This window comes from Coregonus lavaretus (genome assembly GCF_964263955.1).
Source record: "Coregonus lavaretus genome assembly, contig: HAP1_SCAFFOLD_1624, whole genome shotgun sequence".
In the NCBI taxonomy this organism is placed as follows: domain Eukaryota; kingdom Metazoa; phylum Chordata; class Actinopteri; order Salmoniformes; family Salmonidae; genus Coregonus; species Coregonus lavaretus.
The window spans coordinates 8,402-27,500 of NW_028161690.1; the positions used below are offsets into that span (position 1 = coordinate 8,402).

The 19,099-nt window shown below is 47.0% G+C and overlaps 1 protein-coding gene across 1 annotated transcript in view; it reads left to right on the forward strand.

Moving 5' to 3' along the window:
* Positions 1-1,316: 1,316 nt before the first annotated feature.
* The window catches only part of LOC311120217 (Golgi apparatus protein 1-like), a gene marked incomplete at both ends in the record, with an annotated part of 42,823 nt that continues 25,040 nt past the window's right edge, over positions 1,317-19,099 (forward strand). The window contains 6 exons of the mRNA XM_084194829.1: positions 1,317-1,470; positions 9,238-9,375; positions 12,087-12,173; positions 14,179-14,241; positions 14,380-14,493; positions 17,270-17,358. Of these exons, the coding sequence (XP_084050955.1) occupies positions 1,317-1,470; positions 9,238-9,375; positions 12,087-12,173; positions 14,179-14,241; positions 14,380-14,493; positions 17,270-17,358 (645 nt within the window). The remainder of the gene's footprint in view (positions 1,471-9,237; positions 9,376-12,086; positions 12,174-14,178; positions 14,242-14,379; positions 14,494-17,269; positions 17,359-19,099) is intronic.

A 19,099-nucleotide genomic window follows, 5' to 3' on the forward strand; every position in this document is an offset into this window, starting at 1 on the left:
GCTAACTCTCTACTGCCCCCTGTCTGTCTGTCTGTCACACTGGCTAACTCTCTACTGCCCCCTGTCTGTCTGTCTGTCACACTGGCTAACTCTCTACTGCCCCCTGTCTGTCTGTCTGTCACACTGGCTAACTCTCTACTGCCCCCTGTCTGTCTGTCACACTGGCTAACTCTCTACTGCCCCCTGTCTGTCTGTGTCACACTGGCTAACTCTCTACTGCCCCCTGTCTGTCTGTCACACTGGCTAACTCTCTACTGCCCCCTGTCTGTCTGACACACTGGCTAACTCTCTACTGCCCCCTGTCTGTCTGTCACACTGGCTAACTCTCTACTGCCCCCTGTCTGTCTGCCACACTGGCTAACTCTCTACTGCCCCCTGTCTGTCTGTCACACTGGCTAACTCTCTACTGCCCCCTGTCTGTCTGTCACACTGGCTAACTCTCTACTGCCCCCTGTCTGTCTGTCTGCCACACTGGCTAACTCTCTACTGCCCCCTGTCTGTCTGCCACACTGGCTAACTCTCTACTGCCCCCTGTCTGTCTGTCACACTGGCTAACTCTCTACTGCTCTCTGTCTGTCTGCCACACTGGCTAACTCTCTACTGCCCCCTGTCTGTCTGTCTGCCACACTGGCTAACTCTCTACTGCCCCCTGTCTGTCTGTGTCACACTGGCTAACTCTCTACTGCCCCCTGTCTGTCTGTCACACTGGCTAACTCTCTACTGCCCCCTGTCTGTCTGACACACTGGCTAACTCTCTACTGCCCCCTGTCTGTCTGTCACACTGGCTAACTCTCTACTGCCCCCTGTCTGTCTGCCACACTGGCTAACTCTCTACTGCCCCCTGTCTGTCTGTCACACTGGCTAACTCTACTGCCCCCTGTCTGTCTGTCACACTGGCTAACTCTCTACTGCCCCCTGTCTGTCTGTCTGCCACACTGGCTAACTCTCTACTGCCCCCTGTCTGTCTGCCACACTGGCTAACTCTCTACTGCCCCCTGTCTGTCTGTCACACTGGCTAACTCTCTACTGCTCTCTGTCTGTCTGCCACACTGGCTAACTATCTACTGCCCCCTGTCTGTCTGTCTGCCACACTGGCTAACTCTCTACTGCTCTCTGTCTGTCAGACTGTCTACATTTTACATTTACGTCATTTAGCAGACGCTCTTATCCAGAGCGACTTACAGTTAGTGAGTGCATACATTTTCATACTGGCCCCCCGTGGGAAACGAACCCACAACCCTGGCGTTGCAAGCGCCATGCTCTACCAACTGAGCTACACAGGGTCTAACTCTCTCCTCCGTCCCTCTCTCTACCAGACTGGACCCCATCCTGTATAAGAAGTGCCAGGGTGACGCTGCCCGGCTCTGCCACACCAACGGCTGGAATGAGACCAGCGAGCTGATGCCACCTGGTGCTGTTTTCTCCTGTCTCTATCGCCATGCCTACCGCACCGAGGAGCAGGGACGACGGGTAAGAGATTCAGGAGTAGCAAAGATAGAGAAGTTCCTATGGTTCCACATTACTACTGTGGTAGGATACATGTTGATGGAGTAGTTCCAATGGTTCCACATTACTACTGTGGTAGGATACATGTTGATGGAGTAGTTCCTATGGTTCCACATTACTACTGTGGTAGGATACATGTTGATGGAGTAGTTCCTATGGTTCCACATTACTACTGTGGTAGGATACATGTTGATGGAGTAGTTCCTATGGTTCCACATTACTACTGTGGTAGGATACATGTTGATGGAGAAGTTCCTATGGTTCCACATTACTACTGTGGTAGGATACATGTTGATGGAGAAGTTCCTATGGTTCCACATTACTACTATGGTAGGATACATGTTGATGGAGAAGTTCCTATGGTTCCACATTACTACTGTGGTAGGATACATGTTGATGGAGAAGTTCCTATGGTTCCACATTACTACTGTGGTAGGATACATGTTGATGGAGTAGTTCCTATGGTTCCACACTACTACTGTGGTAGGATACATGTTGATGGAGTAGTTCCTATGGTTCCACATTACTACTGTGGTAGGATACATGTTGATGGAGTAGTTCCTATGGTTCCACATTACTACTGTGGTAGGATACATGTTGATGGAGTAGTTCCTATGGTTCCACATTACTACTGTGGTAGGATACATGTTGATGGAGTAGTTCCTATGGTTCCACATTACTACTGTGGTAGGGTACATGTTGATGGAGTAGTTCCTATGGTTCCACATTACTACTGTGGTAGGATACATGTTGATGGAGTAGTTCCTATGGTTCCACATTACTACTGTGGTAGGATACATGTTGATGGAGTAGTTCCTATGGTTCCACATTACTACTGTGGTAGGATACATGTTGATGGAGAGGTTCCTATGGTTCCACATTACTACTGTGGTAGGATACATGTTGATGGAGTAGTTCCTATGGTTCCACATTACTACTGTGGTAGGATACATGTTGATGGAGTAGTTCCTATGGTTCCACATTACTACTGTGGTAGGATACATGTTGATGGAGTAGTTCCTATGGTTCCACATTACTACTGTGGTAGGATACATGTTGATGGAGTAGTTCCTATGGTTCCACATTACTACTGTGGTAGGATACATGTTGATGGAGTAGTTCCTATGGTTCCACATTACTACTGTGGTAGGATACATGTTGATGGAGTAGTTCCTATGGTTCCACATTACTACTGTGGTAGGATACATGTTGATGGAGTAGTTCCTATGGTTCCACATTACTACTGTGGTAGGATACATGTTGATGGAGTAGTTCCTATGGTTCCACATTACTACTGTGGTAGGATACATGTTGATGGAGTAGTTCCTATGGTTCCACATTACTACTGTGGTAGGATACATGTTGATGGAGTAGTTCCTATGGTTCCACATTACTACTGTGGTAGGATACATGTTGATGGAGTAGTTCCTATGGTTCCACATTACTACTGTGGTAGGATACATGTTGATGGAGAAGTTCCTATGGTTCCACATTACTACTGTGGTAGGATACATGTTGATGGAGTAGTTCCTATGGTTCCACATTACTACTGTGGTAGGATACATGTTGATGGAGAAGTTCCTATGGTTCCACATTACTACTGTGGTAGGATACATGTTGATGGAGAAGTTCCTATGGTTCCACATTACTACTGTGGTAGGATACATGTTGATGGAGTAGTTCCTATGGTTCCACATTACTACTGTGGTAGGATACATGTTGATGGAGAAGTTCCTATGGTTCCACATTACTACTGTGGTAGGATACATGTTGATGGAGTAGTTCCTATGGTTCCACATTACTACTGTGGTAGGATACATGTTGATGGAGAAGTTCCTATGGTTCCACATTACTACTGTGGTAGGATACATGTTGATGGAGAAGTTCCTATGGTTCCACATTACTACTGTGGTAGGATACATGTTGATGGAGTAGTTCCTATGGTTCCACATTACTACTGTGGTAGGATACATGTTGATGGAGTAGTTCATATGGTTCCACATTACTACTGTGGTAGGATACATGGTGATGGAGTAGTTCCTATGGTTCCACATTACTACTGTGGTAGGATACATGTTGATGGAGTAGTTCCTATGGTTCCACATTACTACTGTGGTAGGATACATGTTGATGGAGTAGTTCCTATGGTTCCACATTACTACTGTGGTAGGATACATGTTGATGGAGTAGTTCCTATGGTTCCACATTACTACTGTGGTAGGATACATGTTGATGGAGTAGTTCCTATGGTTCCACATTACTACTGTGGTAGGATACATGTTGATGGAGTAGTTCCTATGGTTCCACATTACTACTGTGGTAGGATACATGTTGATGGAGTAGTTCCTATGGTTCCACATTACTACTGTGGTAGGATACATGTTGATGGAGTAGTTCCTATGGTTCCACATTACTACTATGGTAGGATACATGTTGATGGAGTAGTTCCTATGGTTCCACATTACTACTAAGGTAGGATACATGTTGATGGAGAGGTTCCTATGGTTCCACATTACTACTGTGGTAGGATACATGTTGATGGAGTAGTTCCTATGGTTCCACATTACTACTGTGGTAGGATACATGTTGATGGAGAAGTTCCTATGGTTCCACATTACTACTGTGGTAGGATACATGTTGATGGAGTAGTTACTATGGTTCCACATTACTACTGTGGTAGGATACATGTTGATGGAGTAGTTCCTATGGTTCCACATTACTACTGTGGTAGGATACATGTTGATGGAGTAGTTCCTATGGTTCCACATTACTACTAAGGTAGGATACATGTTGATGGAGAAGTTCCTATGGTTCCACATTACTACTGTGGTAGGATACATGTTGATGGAGTAGTTACTATGGTTCCACATTACTACTGTGGTAGGATACATGTTGATGGAGTAGTTCCTATGGTTCCACATTACTACTGTGGTAGGATACATGTTGATGGAGTAGTTCCTATGGTTCCACATTACTACTGTGGTAGGATACATGTTGATGGAGAAGTTCCTATGGTTCCACATTACTACTGTGGTAGGATACATGTTGATGGAGGAGTTCCTATGGTTCCACATTACTACTGTGGTAGGATACATGTTGATGGAGAAGTTCCTATGGTTCCACATTACTACTGTGGTAGGATACATGTTGATGGAGTAGTTCCTATGGTTCCACATTACTACTGTGGTAGGATACATGTTGATGGAGTAGTTCCTATGGTTCCACATTACTACTGTGGTAGGATACATGTTGATGGAGAAGTTCCTATGGTTCCACATTACTACTGTGGTAGGATACATGTTGATGGAGTAGTTACTATGGTTCCACATTACTACTGTGGTAGGATACATGTTGATGGAGTAGTTCCTATGGTTCCACATTACTACTGTGGTAGGATACATGTTGATGGAGTAGTTCCTATGGTTCCACATTACTACTGTGGTAGGATACATGTTGATGGAGAAGTTCCTATGGTTCCACATTACTACTGTGGTAGGATACATGTTGATGGAGTAGTTCCTATGGTTCCACATTACTACTGTGGTAGGATACATGTTGATGGGGTAGTTCCTATGGTTCTACATTACTACTGTGGTAGGATACATGTTGATGGAGAAGTTCCTATGGTTCCACATTACTACTGTGGTAGGATACATGTTGATGGAGAAGTTCCTATGGTTCCACATTACTACTGTGGTAGGATACATGTTGATGGAGAAGTTCCTATGGTTCCACATTACTACTGTGGTAGGATACATGTTGATGGAGAAGTTCCTATGGTTCCACATTACTACTGTGGTAGGATACATGTTGATGGAGAAGTTCCTATGGTTCCACATTACTACTGTGGTAGGATACATGTTGATGGAGTAGTTACTATGGTTCCACATTACTACTGTGGTAGGATACATGTTGATGGAGTAGTTCCTATGGTTCCACATTACTACTGTGGTAGGATACATGTTGATGGAGTAGTTCCTATGGTTCCACATTACTACTAAGGTAGGATACATGTTGATGGAGAAGTTCCTATGGTTCCACATTACTACTGTGGTAGGATACATGTTGATGGAGTAGTTACTATGGTTCCACATTACTACTGTGGTAGGATACATGTTGATGGAGTAGTTCCTATGGTTCCACATTACTACTGTGGTAGGATACATGTTGATGGAGTAGTTCCTATGGTTCCACATTACTACTGTGGTAGGATACATGTTGATGGAGAAGTTCCTATGGTTCCACATTACTACTGTGGTAGGATACATGTTGATGGAGTAGTTCCTATGGTTCCACATTACTACTGTGGTAGGATACATGTTGATGGAGAAGTTCCTATGGTTCCACATTACTACTGTGGTAGGATACATGTTGATGGAGTAGTTCCTATGGTTCCACATTACTGCTGTGGTAGGATACATGTTGATGGAGAAGTTCCTATGGTTCCACATTACTACTGTGGTAGGATACATGTTGATGGAGAAGTTCCTATGGTTCCACATTACTACTGTGGTAGGATACATGTTGATGGAGAAGTTCCTATGGTTCCACATTACTACTGTGGTAGGATACATGTTGATGGAGTAGTTCCTATGGTTCTACATTACTACTGTGGTAGGATACATGTTGATGGAGTAGTTCCTATGGTTCCACATTACTACTGTGGTAGGATACATGTTGATGGAGTAGTTCCTATGGTTCCACATTACTACTGTGGTAGGATACATGTTGATGGAGAAGTTCCTATGGTTCCACATTACTACTGTGGTAGGATACATGTTGATGGAGAAGTTCTGTGATTGTTAAGGACAGTGGTAGGTGATTATTGTTAAGGACAGTGGTAGGTGATTATTGGTAAGGACAGTGGTAGGTGATGGTGGTGATTGGTGAGGACAGTGGTAGGTGGTGATTGGTAAGGACAGTGGTAGGTGATTATTGGTAAGGACAGTGGTAGGTGATGGTGGTGATTGGTAAGGACAGTGGTAGGTGGTGATTGGTAAGGACAGTGGTAGGTGATTATTGGTAAGGACAGTGGTAGGTGATGGTGGTGATTGGTAAGGACAGTGGTAGGTGATGGTGGTGATTGGTAAGGACAGTGGTAGGTGATGGTGGTGATTGGTAAGGACAGTGGTAGGTGATGGTGGTGATTGGTAAGGACAGTGGTAGGTGATGGTGGTGATTGGTAAGGACAGAGGTAGGTGATGGTGGTGATTGGTAAGGACAGTGGTAGGTGGTGATTGGTAAGGACAGTGGTAGGTGATTATTGGTAAGGACAGTGGTAGGTGATGGTGGTGATTGGTAAGGACAGTGGTAGATGATGGTGGTGATTGGTAAGGACAGTGGTAGGTGGTGATTGGTAAGGACAGTGGTAGGTGATTATTGGTAAGGACAGTGGTAGGTGATGGTGGTGATTGGTAAGGACAGTGGTAGGTGGTGATTGGTAAGGACAGTGGTAGGTGATGGTGGTGATTGGTAAGGACAGTGGTAGGTGGTGATTGGTAAGGACAGTGGTAGGTGATGGTGGTGATTGGTAAGGACAGTGGTAGGTGGTGATTGGTAAGGACAGTGGTAGATGATGGTGGTGATTGGTAAGGACAGTGGTAGGTGGTGATTGGTAAGGACAGTGGTAGGTGATGGTGGTGATTGGTAAGGACAGTGGTAGGTGATGGTGGTGATTGGTAAGGACAGTGGTAGGTGATGGTGGTGATTGGTAAGGACAGTGGTAGGTGGTGATTGGTAAGGACAGTGGTAGGTGATGGTGGTGATTGGTAAGGACAGTGGTAGGTGATGGTGGTGATTGGTAAGGACAGTGGTAGGTGATGGTGGTGATTGGTAAGGACAGTGGTAGGTGGTGATTGGTAAGGACAGTGGTAGGTGATGGTGGTGATTGGTAAGGACAGTGGTAGGTGATGGTGGTGATTGGTAAGGACAGTGGTAGGTGAAGGTGGTGATTGGTAAGGACAGTGGTAGGTGATGGTGGTGATTGGTAAGGACAGTGGTAGGTGATGGTGGTGATTGGTAAGGACAGTGGTAGGTGATGGTGGTGATTGGTAAGGACAGTGGTAGGTGATGGTGGTGATTGGTAAGGACAGTGGTAGGTGGTGATTGGTAAGGACAGTGGTAGGTGAAGGTGGTGATTGGTAAGGACAGTGGTAGGTGATGGTGGTGATTGGTAAGGACAGTGGTAGGTGATGGTGGTGATTGGTAAGGACAGTGGTAGGTGGTGATTGGTAAGGACAGTGGTAGGTGATGGTGGTGATTGGTAAGGACAGTGGTAGGTGGTGATTGGTAAGGACAGTGGTAGGTGATTATTGGTAAGGACAGTGGTAGGTGATGGTGGTGATTGGTAAGGACAGTGGTAGGTGAAGGTGGTGATTGGTAAGGACAGTGGTAGGTGATGGTGGTGATTGGTAAGGACAGTGGTAGGTGATGGTGGTGATTGGTAAGGACAGTGGTAGGGGATGGTGGTGATTGGTAAGGACAGTGGTAGGTGAAGGTGGTGATTGGTAAGGACAGTGGTAGGTGAAGGTGGTGATTGGTAAGGACAGTGGTAGGTGATTATTGGTAAGGACAGTGGTAGGTGATGGTGGTGATTGGTAAGGACAGTGGTAGGTGAAGGTGGTGATTGGTAAGGACAGTGGTAGGTGATGGTGGTGATTGGTAAGGACAGTGGTAGGGGATGGTGGTGATTGGTAAGGACAGTGGTAGGTGATGGTGGTGATTGGTAAGGACAGTGGTAGGTGATGGTGGTGATTGGTAAGGACAGAGGTAGGTGATGGTGGTGATTGGTAAGGACAGTGGTAGGTGGTGATTGGTAAGGACAGTGGTAGGTGGTGATTGGTAAGGACAGTGGTAGGTGGTGATTGGTAAGGACAGTGGTAGGTGATGGTGGTGATTGGTAAGGACAGTGGTAGGTGATGGTGGTGATTGGTAAGGACAGTGGTAGGTGATGGTGGTGATTGGTAAGGACAGTGGTAGGTGGTGATTGGTAAGGACAGTGGTAGGTGATGGTGGTGATTGGTAAGGACAGTGGTAGGTGATGGTGGTGATTGGTAAGGACAGTGGTAGGTGATGGTGGTGATTGGTAATGACAGTGATTGTTCTAATAGCCCTGTTCCTTACTGTGCTGATTCTGATGGACATAATGGACATAAATGGCTACAATATTGTCTGACAAGATGACAGGCTGATACCCAGTGGTCATCCAATCAGATGACAGGCTGATACCCAGTGGTCATCCAATCAGATGACAGGCTGATACCCAGTGGTCATCCAATCTGATAAAAACGATCTTTCACTGGTGTGTGTATCACTAATGTGTACCCTGTGTGTGTGTGTGTGTGTGTGTGTGTGTACCCTGTGTGTGTGTGTGTGTGTGTACCCTGTGTGTGTGTGTGTGTGTACCCTGTGTGTGTGTGTTTGTGTGTGTGTGTACCCTGTGTGTGTGTGTGTGTGTGTGTGTGTGTGTGTGTACCCTGTGTGTGTGTGTGTGTGTGTGTGTGTGTACCCTGTGTGTGTGTGTGTGTGTGTGTGTGTGTACCCTGTGTGTGTGTCTGTGTGTGTGTCTGTGTGTGTGTGTGTCTGTGTGTGTGTGTGTGTGTACCCTGTGTGTGTGTGTGTGTGTGTGTGTGTACCCTGTGTGTGTGTGTGTGTGTGTGTGTGTGTGTACCCTGTGTGTGTGTGTGTGTGTGTGTGTGTGTGTGTGTGTGTGTACCCTGTGTGTGTGTATAGCTATCTCGTGACTGTAAGGTGGAGGTACAGAGGATCCTCCACCAGAGGGCGTTAGATGTGAAACTAGACCCTGATCTCCAGAAACGCTGTATGACTGACCTGGGGAAGTGGTGTAGCGACAAGACTGATACTGGACAGGTAGGTAACACACACACACACACACACACACACACACACACACACACACAGACACACAGACACACACACACACACAGACACACACACACACACACACACACACACACACACACACACACACACAGACAGACAGACAGACAGACAGACAGACAGAGACACAGACAGACACAGACACACAGACACACAGACACACAGACACAGATTCGCTGTAGACCGATTAGGTAGGAGGACAGCTTTACATGACAGAGACCGACACTGGCTTCATCACATGGAGATAAGAATGGTGGAAAACCCCTCCAGCCAATGCGTATGCACTCAGAGAGAGCTGCCAATGTCCTAAACCGACCCCTGGGCACTCAGAGAGAGCTGCCAATGTCCTAAATCAACCCCTGGGCACTCTGAGAGAGCTGCCAATGTCCTAAATCAACCCCTGGACACTCAGAGAGAGCTGCCAATGTCCTAAATCAACCCCTGGACACTCAGAGAGAGCTGCCAATGTCCTAAATCAACCCCTGGACACTCAGAGAGAGCTGCCAATGTCCTAAATCAACCCCTGGGCACTCTGAGAGAGCTGCAATATAGCTTCTCCCAATGTCTCACAACCATCAAATCCTTCCACATCGGCTGTGGCGGTATCCAGATGTTCATACTGTCCTCCTCTCATACCGGCAGAGCAGACAAGGGGGCACTAAAAATGCAAGAAAAAATCCCATTGGGCCTCGTACCAGAATGCTAACAAAATAAGCGCAGACTAATAGCGTAATCACATAGACGCTTTTAGCTAAATGCTAAACAAGCGAAAACAAACATACTAATTTCAAAGACAGGTAAATCCAGCTCATACAGTTACACAAGCATAGCTAGTAGCTTTCCAATGTCATTTTCGGTGAGGGGAAGAGCAGCATGTGATCACAGAGCAGAGGGGAGGAGAACAGAGGGGGAAGAGCAGCATGTGTAAACGGAGCAGAGGGGGGGAGAACAGAGGGGGAAGAGCAGCATGTGTAAACGGAGCAGAGGGGGGGAGAACAGAGGGGGAAGAGCAGCATGTGTAAACGGAGCAGAGGGGAGGAGAACAGAGGGGGAAGAGCAGCATGTGATCACAGAGCAGAGGGAAGGAGGACAGAGGGGGAAGAGCAGCATGTGTAAACGGAGCAGAGGGGAAGAGAACAGAGGGGGAAGAGCAGCATGTGTAAACGGAGCAGAGGGGAGGAGAACAGAGGGGGAAGAGCAGCATGTGATCACAGAGCAGAGGGGAGGAGAACAGAGGAGGAAGAGCAGCATGTGATCACAGAGCAGAGGGGAGGAGAACAGAGGGGGAAGAGCAGCATGTGATCACAGAGCAGAGGGGAGGAGAACAGAGGGGGAAGAGCAGCATGTGATCATGGAGCAGAGGGGAGGAGAACAGAGGGGGAAGAGCAGCATGTGATCATGGAGCAGAGGGGAGGAGAACAGAGGGGGAAGAGCAGAGGGGAGGAGAACAGAGGGGGAAGAGCAGAGGGGAGGAGAACAGAGGGGGAAGAGCAGAGGGGAGGAGAACAGAGGGGGAAGAGCAGAGGGGAGGAGAACAGAGGGGGAAGAGCAGAGGGGAGGAGAACAGAGGAGGAAGAGCAGCATGTGTAAACGGAGCAGAGGGGAGGAGAACAGAGGAGGAAGAGCAGAGGGGAGGAGAACAGAGGGGGAAACAACGCTAGTAGGAAGCACAGGGACAGAATGGCAGCTGGACAGAACTCATCCAGAGCTCTTTGACTTCTGGCAGAAAGCCGTTCTAAGATATCTGATGACAAACATTTAGTAGTAAATTGCATACAAGTGTAACTTCATCATGATGTGTGTGTTGTGATGGTGTGTGTGTGTTGTGATGGTGTGTGTGTTGTGATGTGTGTGTGTGTGTGTGTTGTGATGGTGTGTGTGGGTTGTGATGGTGTGTGTGTGTGTGTGTGTTGTGATGGTGTGTGTGTTGTAATGGTGTGTGTGTGTTGTAATGGTGTGTGTGTGTGTGTTGTGATGGTGTGTGTGTGTTGTGATGGTGTGTGTGTGTTGTGATGGTGTGTGTGTGTTGTGATGGTGTGTGTGTGTTGTGATGGTGTGTGTGTGTTGTGATGGTGTGTGTGTGTTGTGATGGTGTGTGTGTGTTGTGATGGTGTGTGTGTGTTGTGATGGTGTGTGTGTGTGTGTGTTGTGATGGTGTGTGTGATGGTGTGTGTGTGTGTGTGTTGTGATGGTGTGTGTGTGTGTGTGTTGTGATGGTGTGTTGTGATGGGGTGGTGTGTTGTGATGGGGTGTGTGTTGTGATGGTGTGTGTGTGTGTTGTGATGGTGTGTTGTGATGGGGTGTGTGTTGTGATGGGGTGTGTGTGTGTTGTGATGGTGTGTGTGTGTTGTGATGGTGTGTGTGTTGTGATGGTGTGTGTGTTGTGATGGTGTGTGTGTTGTGATGGTGTGTGTGTGTGTTGTGATGGTGTGTGTGTGTGTGTTGTGATGGGGTGTGTGTGTGTGTGTGTTGTGATGGGGTGTGTGTGTGTGTGTGTGTGTTGTGATGGGGTGTGTGTGTGTGTTGTGATGGGGTGTGTGTGTGTGTGTGTGTTGTGATGGGGTGTGTTGTGATGGGGTGTGTGTGTGTGTGTGTTGTGATGGTGTGTGGTGTGATGGTGTGTGTGTTGTGATGGTGTGTGTGTGTGTTGTGATGGTGTGTGTTGTGATGGTGTGCTGTAGGAGTTGGAGTGTCTGCAGGACCATCTGGAAGACCTGCTGTCAGAGTGTGGAGAAGTGGTGGGGAACCTGACGGAACTGCAGTCTGAGGTATATTATCACTATAGGGCTGTACCAATCATTATGGACCTGACTGGATGTATAGGGTTAGACCAATCATTATGGACCTGACTGGATGTATAGGGTTATACCAATCATTATGGACCTGACTGGATGTATAGGGTTATACCAATCATTATGGACCTGACTGGATGTATAGGGTTATACCAATCATTATGGACCTGACTGGATGTATAGGACTATACCAATCATTATGGACCTGACTGGATGTATAGGGTTATACCAATCATTATGGACCTGACTGTATGTATAGGGTTATACCAATCATTATGGACCTGACTGGATGTATAGGGTTATACCAATCATTATGGACCTGACTGGATGTATAGGACTATACCAATCATTATGGACCTGACTGGATGTATAGGACTATACCAATCATTATGGACCTGACTGGATGTATTGGGTTATTATGGACCTGACTGTATGTATTGGGTTATACCAATCATTATGGACCTGACTGGATGTATTGGGTTATACCAATCATTATGGACCTGACTGGATGTATAGGGTTATACCAATCATTATGGACCTGACTGGATGTATAGGGTTATACCAATCATTATGGACCTGACTGGATGTATAGGACTATACCAATCATTATGGACCTGACTGGATGTATAGGACTATACCAATCATTATGGACCTGACTGGATGTATAGGACTATACCAATCATTATGGACCTGACTGGATGTATAGGACTAGACCAATCATTATGGACCTGACTGGATGTATTGGGTTATACCAATCATTATGGACCTGACTGGATGTATAGGGCTGTACCAATCATTATGGACCTGACTGGATGTATAGGACTATACCAATCATTATGGACCTGACTGGATGTATTGGGTTATACCAATCATTATGGACCTGACTGGATGTATAGGACTATACCAATCATTATGGACCTGACTGGATGTATTGGGTTATACCAATCATTATGGACCTGACTGGATGTATAGGGTTATACCAATCATTATGGACCTGACTGGATGTATAGGACTAGACCAATCATTATGGACCTGACTGGATGTATTGGGTTATACCAATCATTATGGACCTGACTGGATGTATAGGGCTGTACCAATCATTATGGACCTGACTGGATGTATAGGACTATACCAATCATTATGGACCTGACTGGATGTATTGGGTTATACCAATCATTATGGACCTGACTGGATGTATAGGACTATACCAATCATTATGGACCTGACTGGATGTATTGGGTTATACCAATCATTATGGACCTGACTGGATGTATAGGGTTATACCAATCATTATGGACCTGACTGGATGTATAGGGTTATACCAATCATTATGGACCTGACTGGATGTATAGGGTTATACCAATCATTATGGACCTGACTGGATGTATAGGGCTGTACCAATCATTATGGACCTGACTGGATGTATTGGGTTATACCAATCATTATGGACCTGACTGGATGTATAAGGTTATACCAATCATTATGGACCTGACTGGATGTATAGGACTATACCAATCATTATGGACCTGACTGGATGTATAGGGTTATACCAATCATTATGGACCTGACTGGATGTATAGGGTTATACCAATCATTATGGACCTGACTGGATGTATAGGGTTATACCAATCATTATGGACCTGACTGGATGTATAGGGCTGTACCAATCATTATGGACCTGACTGGATGTATTGGGTTATACCAATCATTATGGACCTGACTGTATGTATAGGACTATACCAATCATTATGGACCTGACTGGATGTATAGGGTTATACCAATCATTATGGACCTGACTGGATGTATTGGACTATACCAATCATTATGGACCTGACTGGATGTATTGGACTATACCAATCATTATGGACCTGACTGGATGTATTGGACTATACCAATCATTATGGACCTGACTGTATGTGGGATGTGTCTGTATCTCTGTCTGTTAACGGCTCTGGCTGACGTTCTCTCTCTGCTGTGACAGGACATTCATATTGAGGCCCTGCTAATCCGGGCCTGTCAGCCTGTCATCCAGTCTCACTGCCATGTAAGTTCCAAAACACAGCTCCATAACTCAGCTCTCTCACTCTGCTTGCCTCAGAACAACGGCTTATCCGCTATGGGAAATAGGTGTTGTGGCATTCCAGGAAACTCATCTCTCTCCTCCTCTCCCCCCTCCCTCCAGGATGTAGCTGATAACCAGGTGGATACGGGGGATCTGATGGAGTGTCTGGTCCAGAACAAACACCAGAAGGAGATGAACAACAAGTGCACCGTGGGAGTTACGCACTTCCAGCTGGTGGGTCACGCACACACGGACGCTGACTCACACACGGACGCTGACTCACACACGGACGCTGACTCACACACGGACGCTGACTCACACACGGACGCTGACTCACACACGGACGCTGACTCACACACGGACGCTGACTCACACACGGACGCAGACACACACACGGACGCTGACTCACACACGGACGCTGACTCACACACGGACGCTGACTCACACACGGACGCAGACTCACACACGGACGCTGACTCACACACGGACGCTGACTCACACACGGACGCTGACTCACACACGGACGCTGACTCACACACGGACGCTGACTCACACACGGACGCTGACTCACACACGGACGCTGACTCACACACGGACGCTGACTCACACACGGACGCTGACTCACACACGGACGCTGACTCATGGATACACAGCTGGTGGGTCGCAGTCGCTATGATGACACAGACCAAGGAGCTGTTGACCCCACTATGACCCCCGACTGAACTGAACATACTGACTCGCACACTCACTGTCTCTCTGAATAATGCGTACAATCTCACACACCACACACTCACCCTTACCCCAGAGCAGTGGCGGCTCCTGAAAAAATTCTCAGGAGGGGCAATTTTTCTGATGATTTAGGTGACCTACACACATTTTAAAAAAGATATGTCCAGCAACAACATGAAGACAGGGGCAGCATATAAGTCAATACCAGAAGCATTTATTGACTGATCTGGGGAGATGGATTCCAGTTTCTGTGACAGATTATAAATCATCTCTGATGCCTTTGTTATATTAGCTTTTGGTTGAATGTACTGTCGTAGTAAATATATAATGTTATAGCTTGGTCTGACTAAAATCTTGTGCATGACCCATTTTGTGTTGGGCCTTTGTATTCAATACAATGAACAAGAGTCCTATCTTGTCAGCCTTGTCAGCAGGTGGCTAAGGATAACACCCACGCCATAGGTCTCTCAGTTCTTCCAACTCACGAGTTCTTGCCCTGAGGACACACACACACACACCCACACACACACACACACACACATCATCACTGATAAACACACACACACACACACACACACACACATCATCACTGATAACAAACACACACACACACACACACACACACACACACACTGATAACAAACACACACACACACACACAAATCCTCTTCTCTTAGGCTGAACATCTGAAGACAGAGAACCCGACTCAGAGCCAATGCAACAGTGACACTAGCCTGGAGGTGACCTCGCCCAACTCATCAGGACCAATCAGAAGATCAGAACTACTAGATTCAACCTACTTCATTTTATTGTATAAAATGTCAGCACACAATGTTTAGGGGCTCTTCTGATAAACTCCCTACGAGTTTGACGAACGGGTCCGTGCACGCGATTCCAGATATCTTTACCTCTGAATAAACTGCCTTATATTATACAATTATCCACCTTGTCCAAAAGTCTCTACTTGGTCTCCGTTCTCCAGTAAACTTGTTTTATCAACAATAGTAAGGTTCAATGACACAGAAAGCAGTTCAATGTCGGGGTACAGAGTCGCTCTCTTACCAGGATCGCGGTCCGCTCTGACCAGGGTGAAGCCGGCCGGCTCCACCTCTCTGTCCGGGACTCTGTCATCCAGCCAAGTCTCCCAGCTGTATTGGGATTCCGCTGCCAGCAGCGTTTTCATTATTTAGTCCGTTCGTAGCGGGTATGTACACGATCAACAAGATCAGTCCAAAACCGAAGATCAGTCCAAAGCAGAATGTTTGCAGAATGTTTGTAAACTAAGTCTACAAATTAAAAACATAAAATAACGCCACACTGCAGGTCGCAACATAGACGCTGCTAGCCGCCATTGTCTTAGTTACGTTCAACGTTACGTCACGTATGACGAAAGCGCGTAAGTGCATGCCCACAGACACCCATAGAGAATGTATTGAAAGCTTTGAAATGTGAAAAAAATAGATTTTACATGACAGGCTATGAGAGACTTCTGGGCGATTTTCAACCTGACTGAAATCGCCCAAAAAACGGGCGGGGCCATTTGAAGCACGACTTTAGCCTGATTTGACATTTAGTGGCTGGCAGATCAGACGTGAACACTGATAACTGCTGTTGCCGTGATATAATTGATTAGAAAAAAAATCCCTTCCTTTTCCCGTTTGGCAGTGCGTCGCCCATATCGCCCTATTGAACAAGCCGTCCCTGCCCCAGAGTAAGGGCACCTCCCATAGCTGTCTGACCTGAGGTGATGTGATTTGGTGGGATGTGATGATGTGTGTTTGTGTAGCTGTGTTTGACAACCGGCCATTGTATATAATCAACCCAGACTGACTCCATCTCCTCTTCCCCCTCCTCTCTTCCTCCTCCTCTCCCTCCTCCTCTTCCTCCTCCTCTCTTCCTCTTCCTCCTCCTCTCTTCCTCCTCCTCCTCCTCTCTTCCTCCTCCTCCTCTCTTCTTCCTCCTCTTCTTCCTCCTCTCTTCCGCCTCCTCTCTTCCGCCTCCTCTCTTCCGCCTCCTCCTACTCTTCTCCTCTTCCTCCTCCTCCTCATCCTCCTCCTCCTCTTCATCTTCATCCTCCTCCTCCTCCTCTTCCTCTTCTTCCTCTTCCTCCTCCCCTCTTCCTCTTCCTCCTCCTCTTCTTCCTCCTCTCTTCCCTCTCCTCCTTCTCCTCTCTTCTTCCTCCTCTCTTCCTCTTCCTCTCTTCTCCCTCTCTTCCTCCTCTTCCTCCTCCTCTCTTCTCCCTCTCTTCCTCCTCCTCTCCCTCTCCTCCTCTCCCCCCCAGATCCAGATGAAGGACTTTCGTTTCTCCTACAAGTTCAAGATGGCGTGCAAAGAGGACGTGCTGAAGCTCTGCCCCAACATCAAGAAGAAGTGAGTCAGTGGCCCAGTCCCAAACAGCTCCCTGTTCCCTATAGAGGACACTACTAATGCCCAGTCCCAAACGGCTCCCTGTTCCCTATAGAGGACACTACTAATGCCCAGTCCCAAACGGCTCCCTGTTCCCTATAGAGGACACTACTAATGCCCAGTCCCAAACGGCTCCCTGTTCCCTATAGAGGACACTACTAATGCCCAGTCCCAAACGGCTCCCTGTTCCCTATAGAGGACACTACTAATGCCCAGGGCCTATAGGCTCTGTCTGATTATCAACCCTATAGAGGACACTACTAATGCCCAGGGCCTATAGGCTCTGTCTGATTATCAACCCTATAGAGGACACTACTAATGCCCAGGGCCTATAGGCTCTGTCTGATTATCAGGCCTATAGAGGACACTACTAATGCCCAGGGCCTATAGGCTCTGTCTGATTATCAACCCTATAGAGGACACTACTAATGCCCAGGGCCTATAGGCTCTGTCTGATTATCAACCCTATAGAGGACACTACTAATGCCCAGGGCCTATAGGCTCTGTCTGATTATCAACCCTATAGAGGACACTACTAATGCCCAGGGCCTATAGGCTCTGTCTGATTATCAACCCTATAGAGGACACTACTAATGCCCAGGGCCTATAGGCTCTGTCTGATTATCAACCCTATAGAGGACACTACTAATGCCCAGGGCCTATAGGCTCTGTCTGATTATCAGGCCTATAGAGGACACTACTAATGCCCAGGGCCTATAGGCTCTGTCTGATTATCAGGCCTATAGAGGACACTACTAATGCCCAGGGCCTATAGGCTCTGTCTGATTATCAACCCTATAGAGGACACTACTAATGCCCAGGGCCTATAGGCTCTGTCTGATTATCAACCCTATAGAGGACACTACTAATGCCCAGGGCCTATAGGCTCTGTCTGATTATCAACCCTATAGAGGACACTACTAATGCCCAGGGCCTATAGGCTCTGTCTGATTATCAACCCTATAGAGGACACTACTAATGCCCAGGGCCTATAGGCTCTGTCTGATTATCAGGCCTATAGAGGACACTACTAATGCCCAGGGCCTATAGGCTCTGTCTGATTATCAACCCTATAGAGGACACTACTAATGCCCAGGGCCTATAGGCTCTGTCTGATTATCAACCCTATAGAGGACACTACTAATGCCCAGGGCCTATAGGCTCTGTCTGATTATCAGGCCTATAGAGGACACTACTAATGCCCAGGGCCTATAGGCTCTGTCTGATTATCAACCCTATAGAGGACACTACTAATGCCCAGGGCCTATAGGCTCTGTCTGATTATCAGGCCTATAGAGGACACTACTAATGCCCAGGGCCTATAGGCTCTGTCTGATTATCAGGCCTATAGAGGACACTACTAATGCCCAGGGCCTATAGGCTCTGTCTGATTATCAACCCTATAGAGGACACTACTAATGCCCAGGGCCTATAGGCTCTGTCTGATTATCAGGCCTATAGAGGACACTACTAATGCCCAGGGCCTATAGGCTCTGTCTGATTATCAACCCTATAGAGGACACTACTAATGCCCAGGGCCTATAGGCTCTGTCTGATTATCAGGCCTATAGAGGACACTACTAATGCCCAGGGCCTATAGGCTCTGTCTGATTATCAACCCTATAGAGGACACTACTAATGCCCAGGGCCTATAGGCTCTGTCTGATTATCAACCCTATAGAGGACACTACTAATGCCCAGGGCC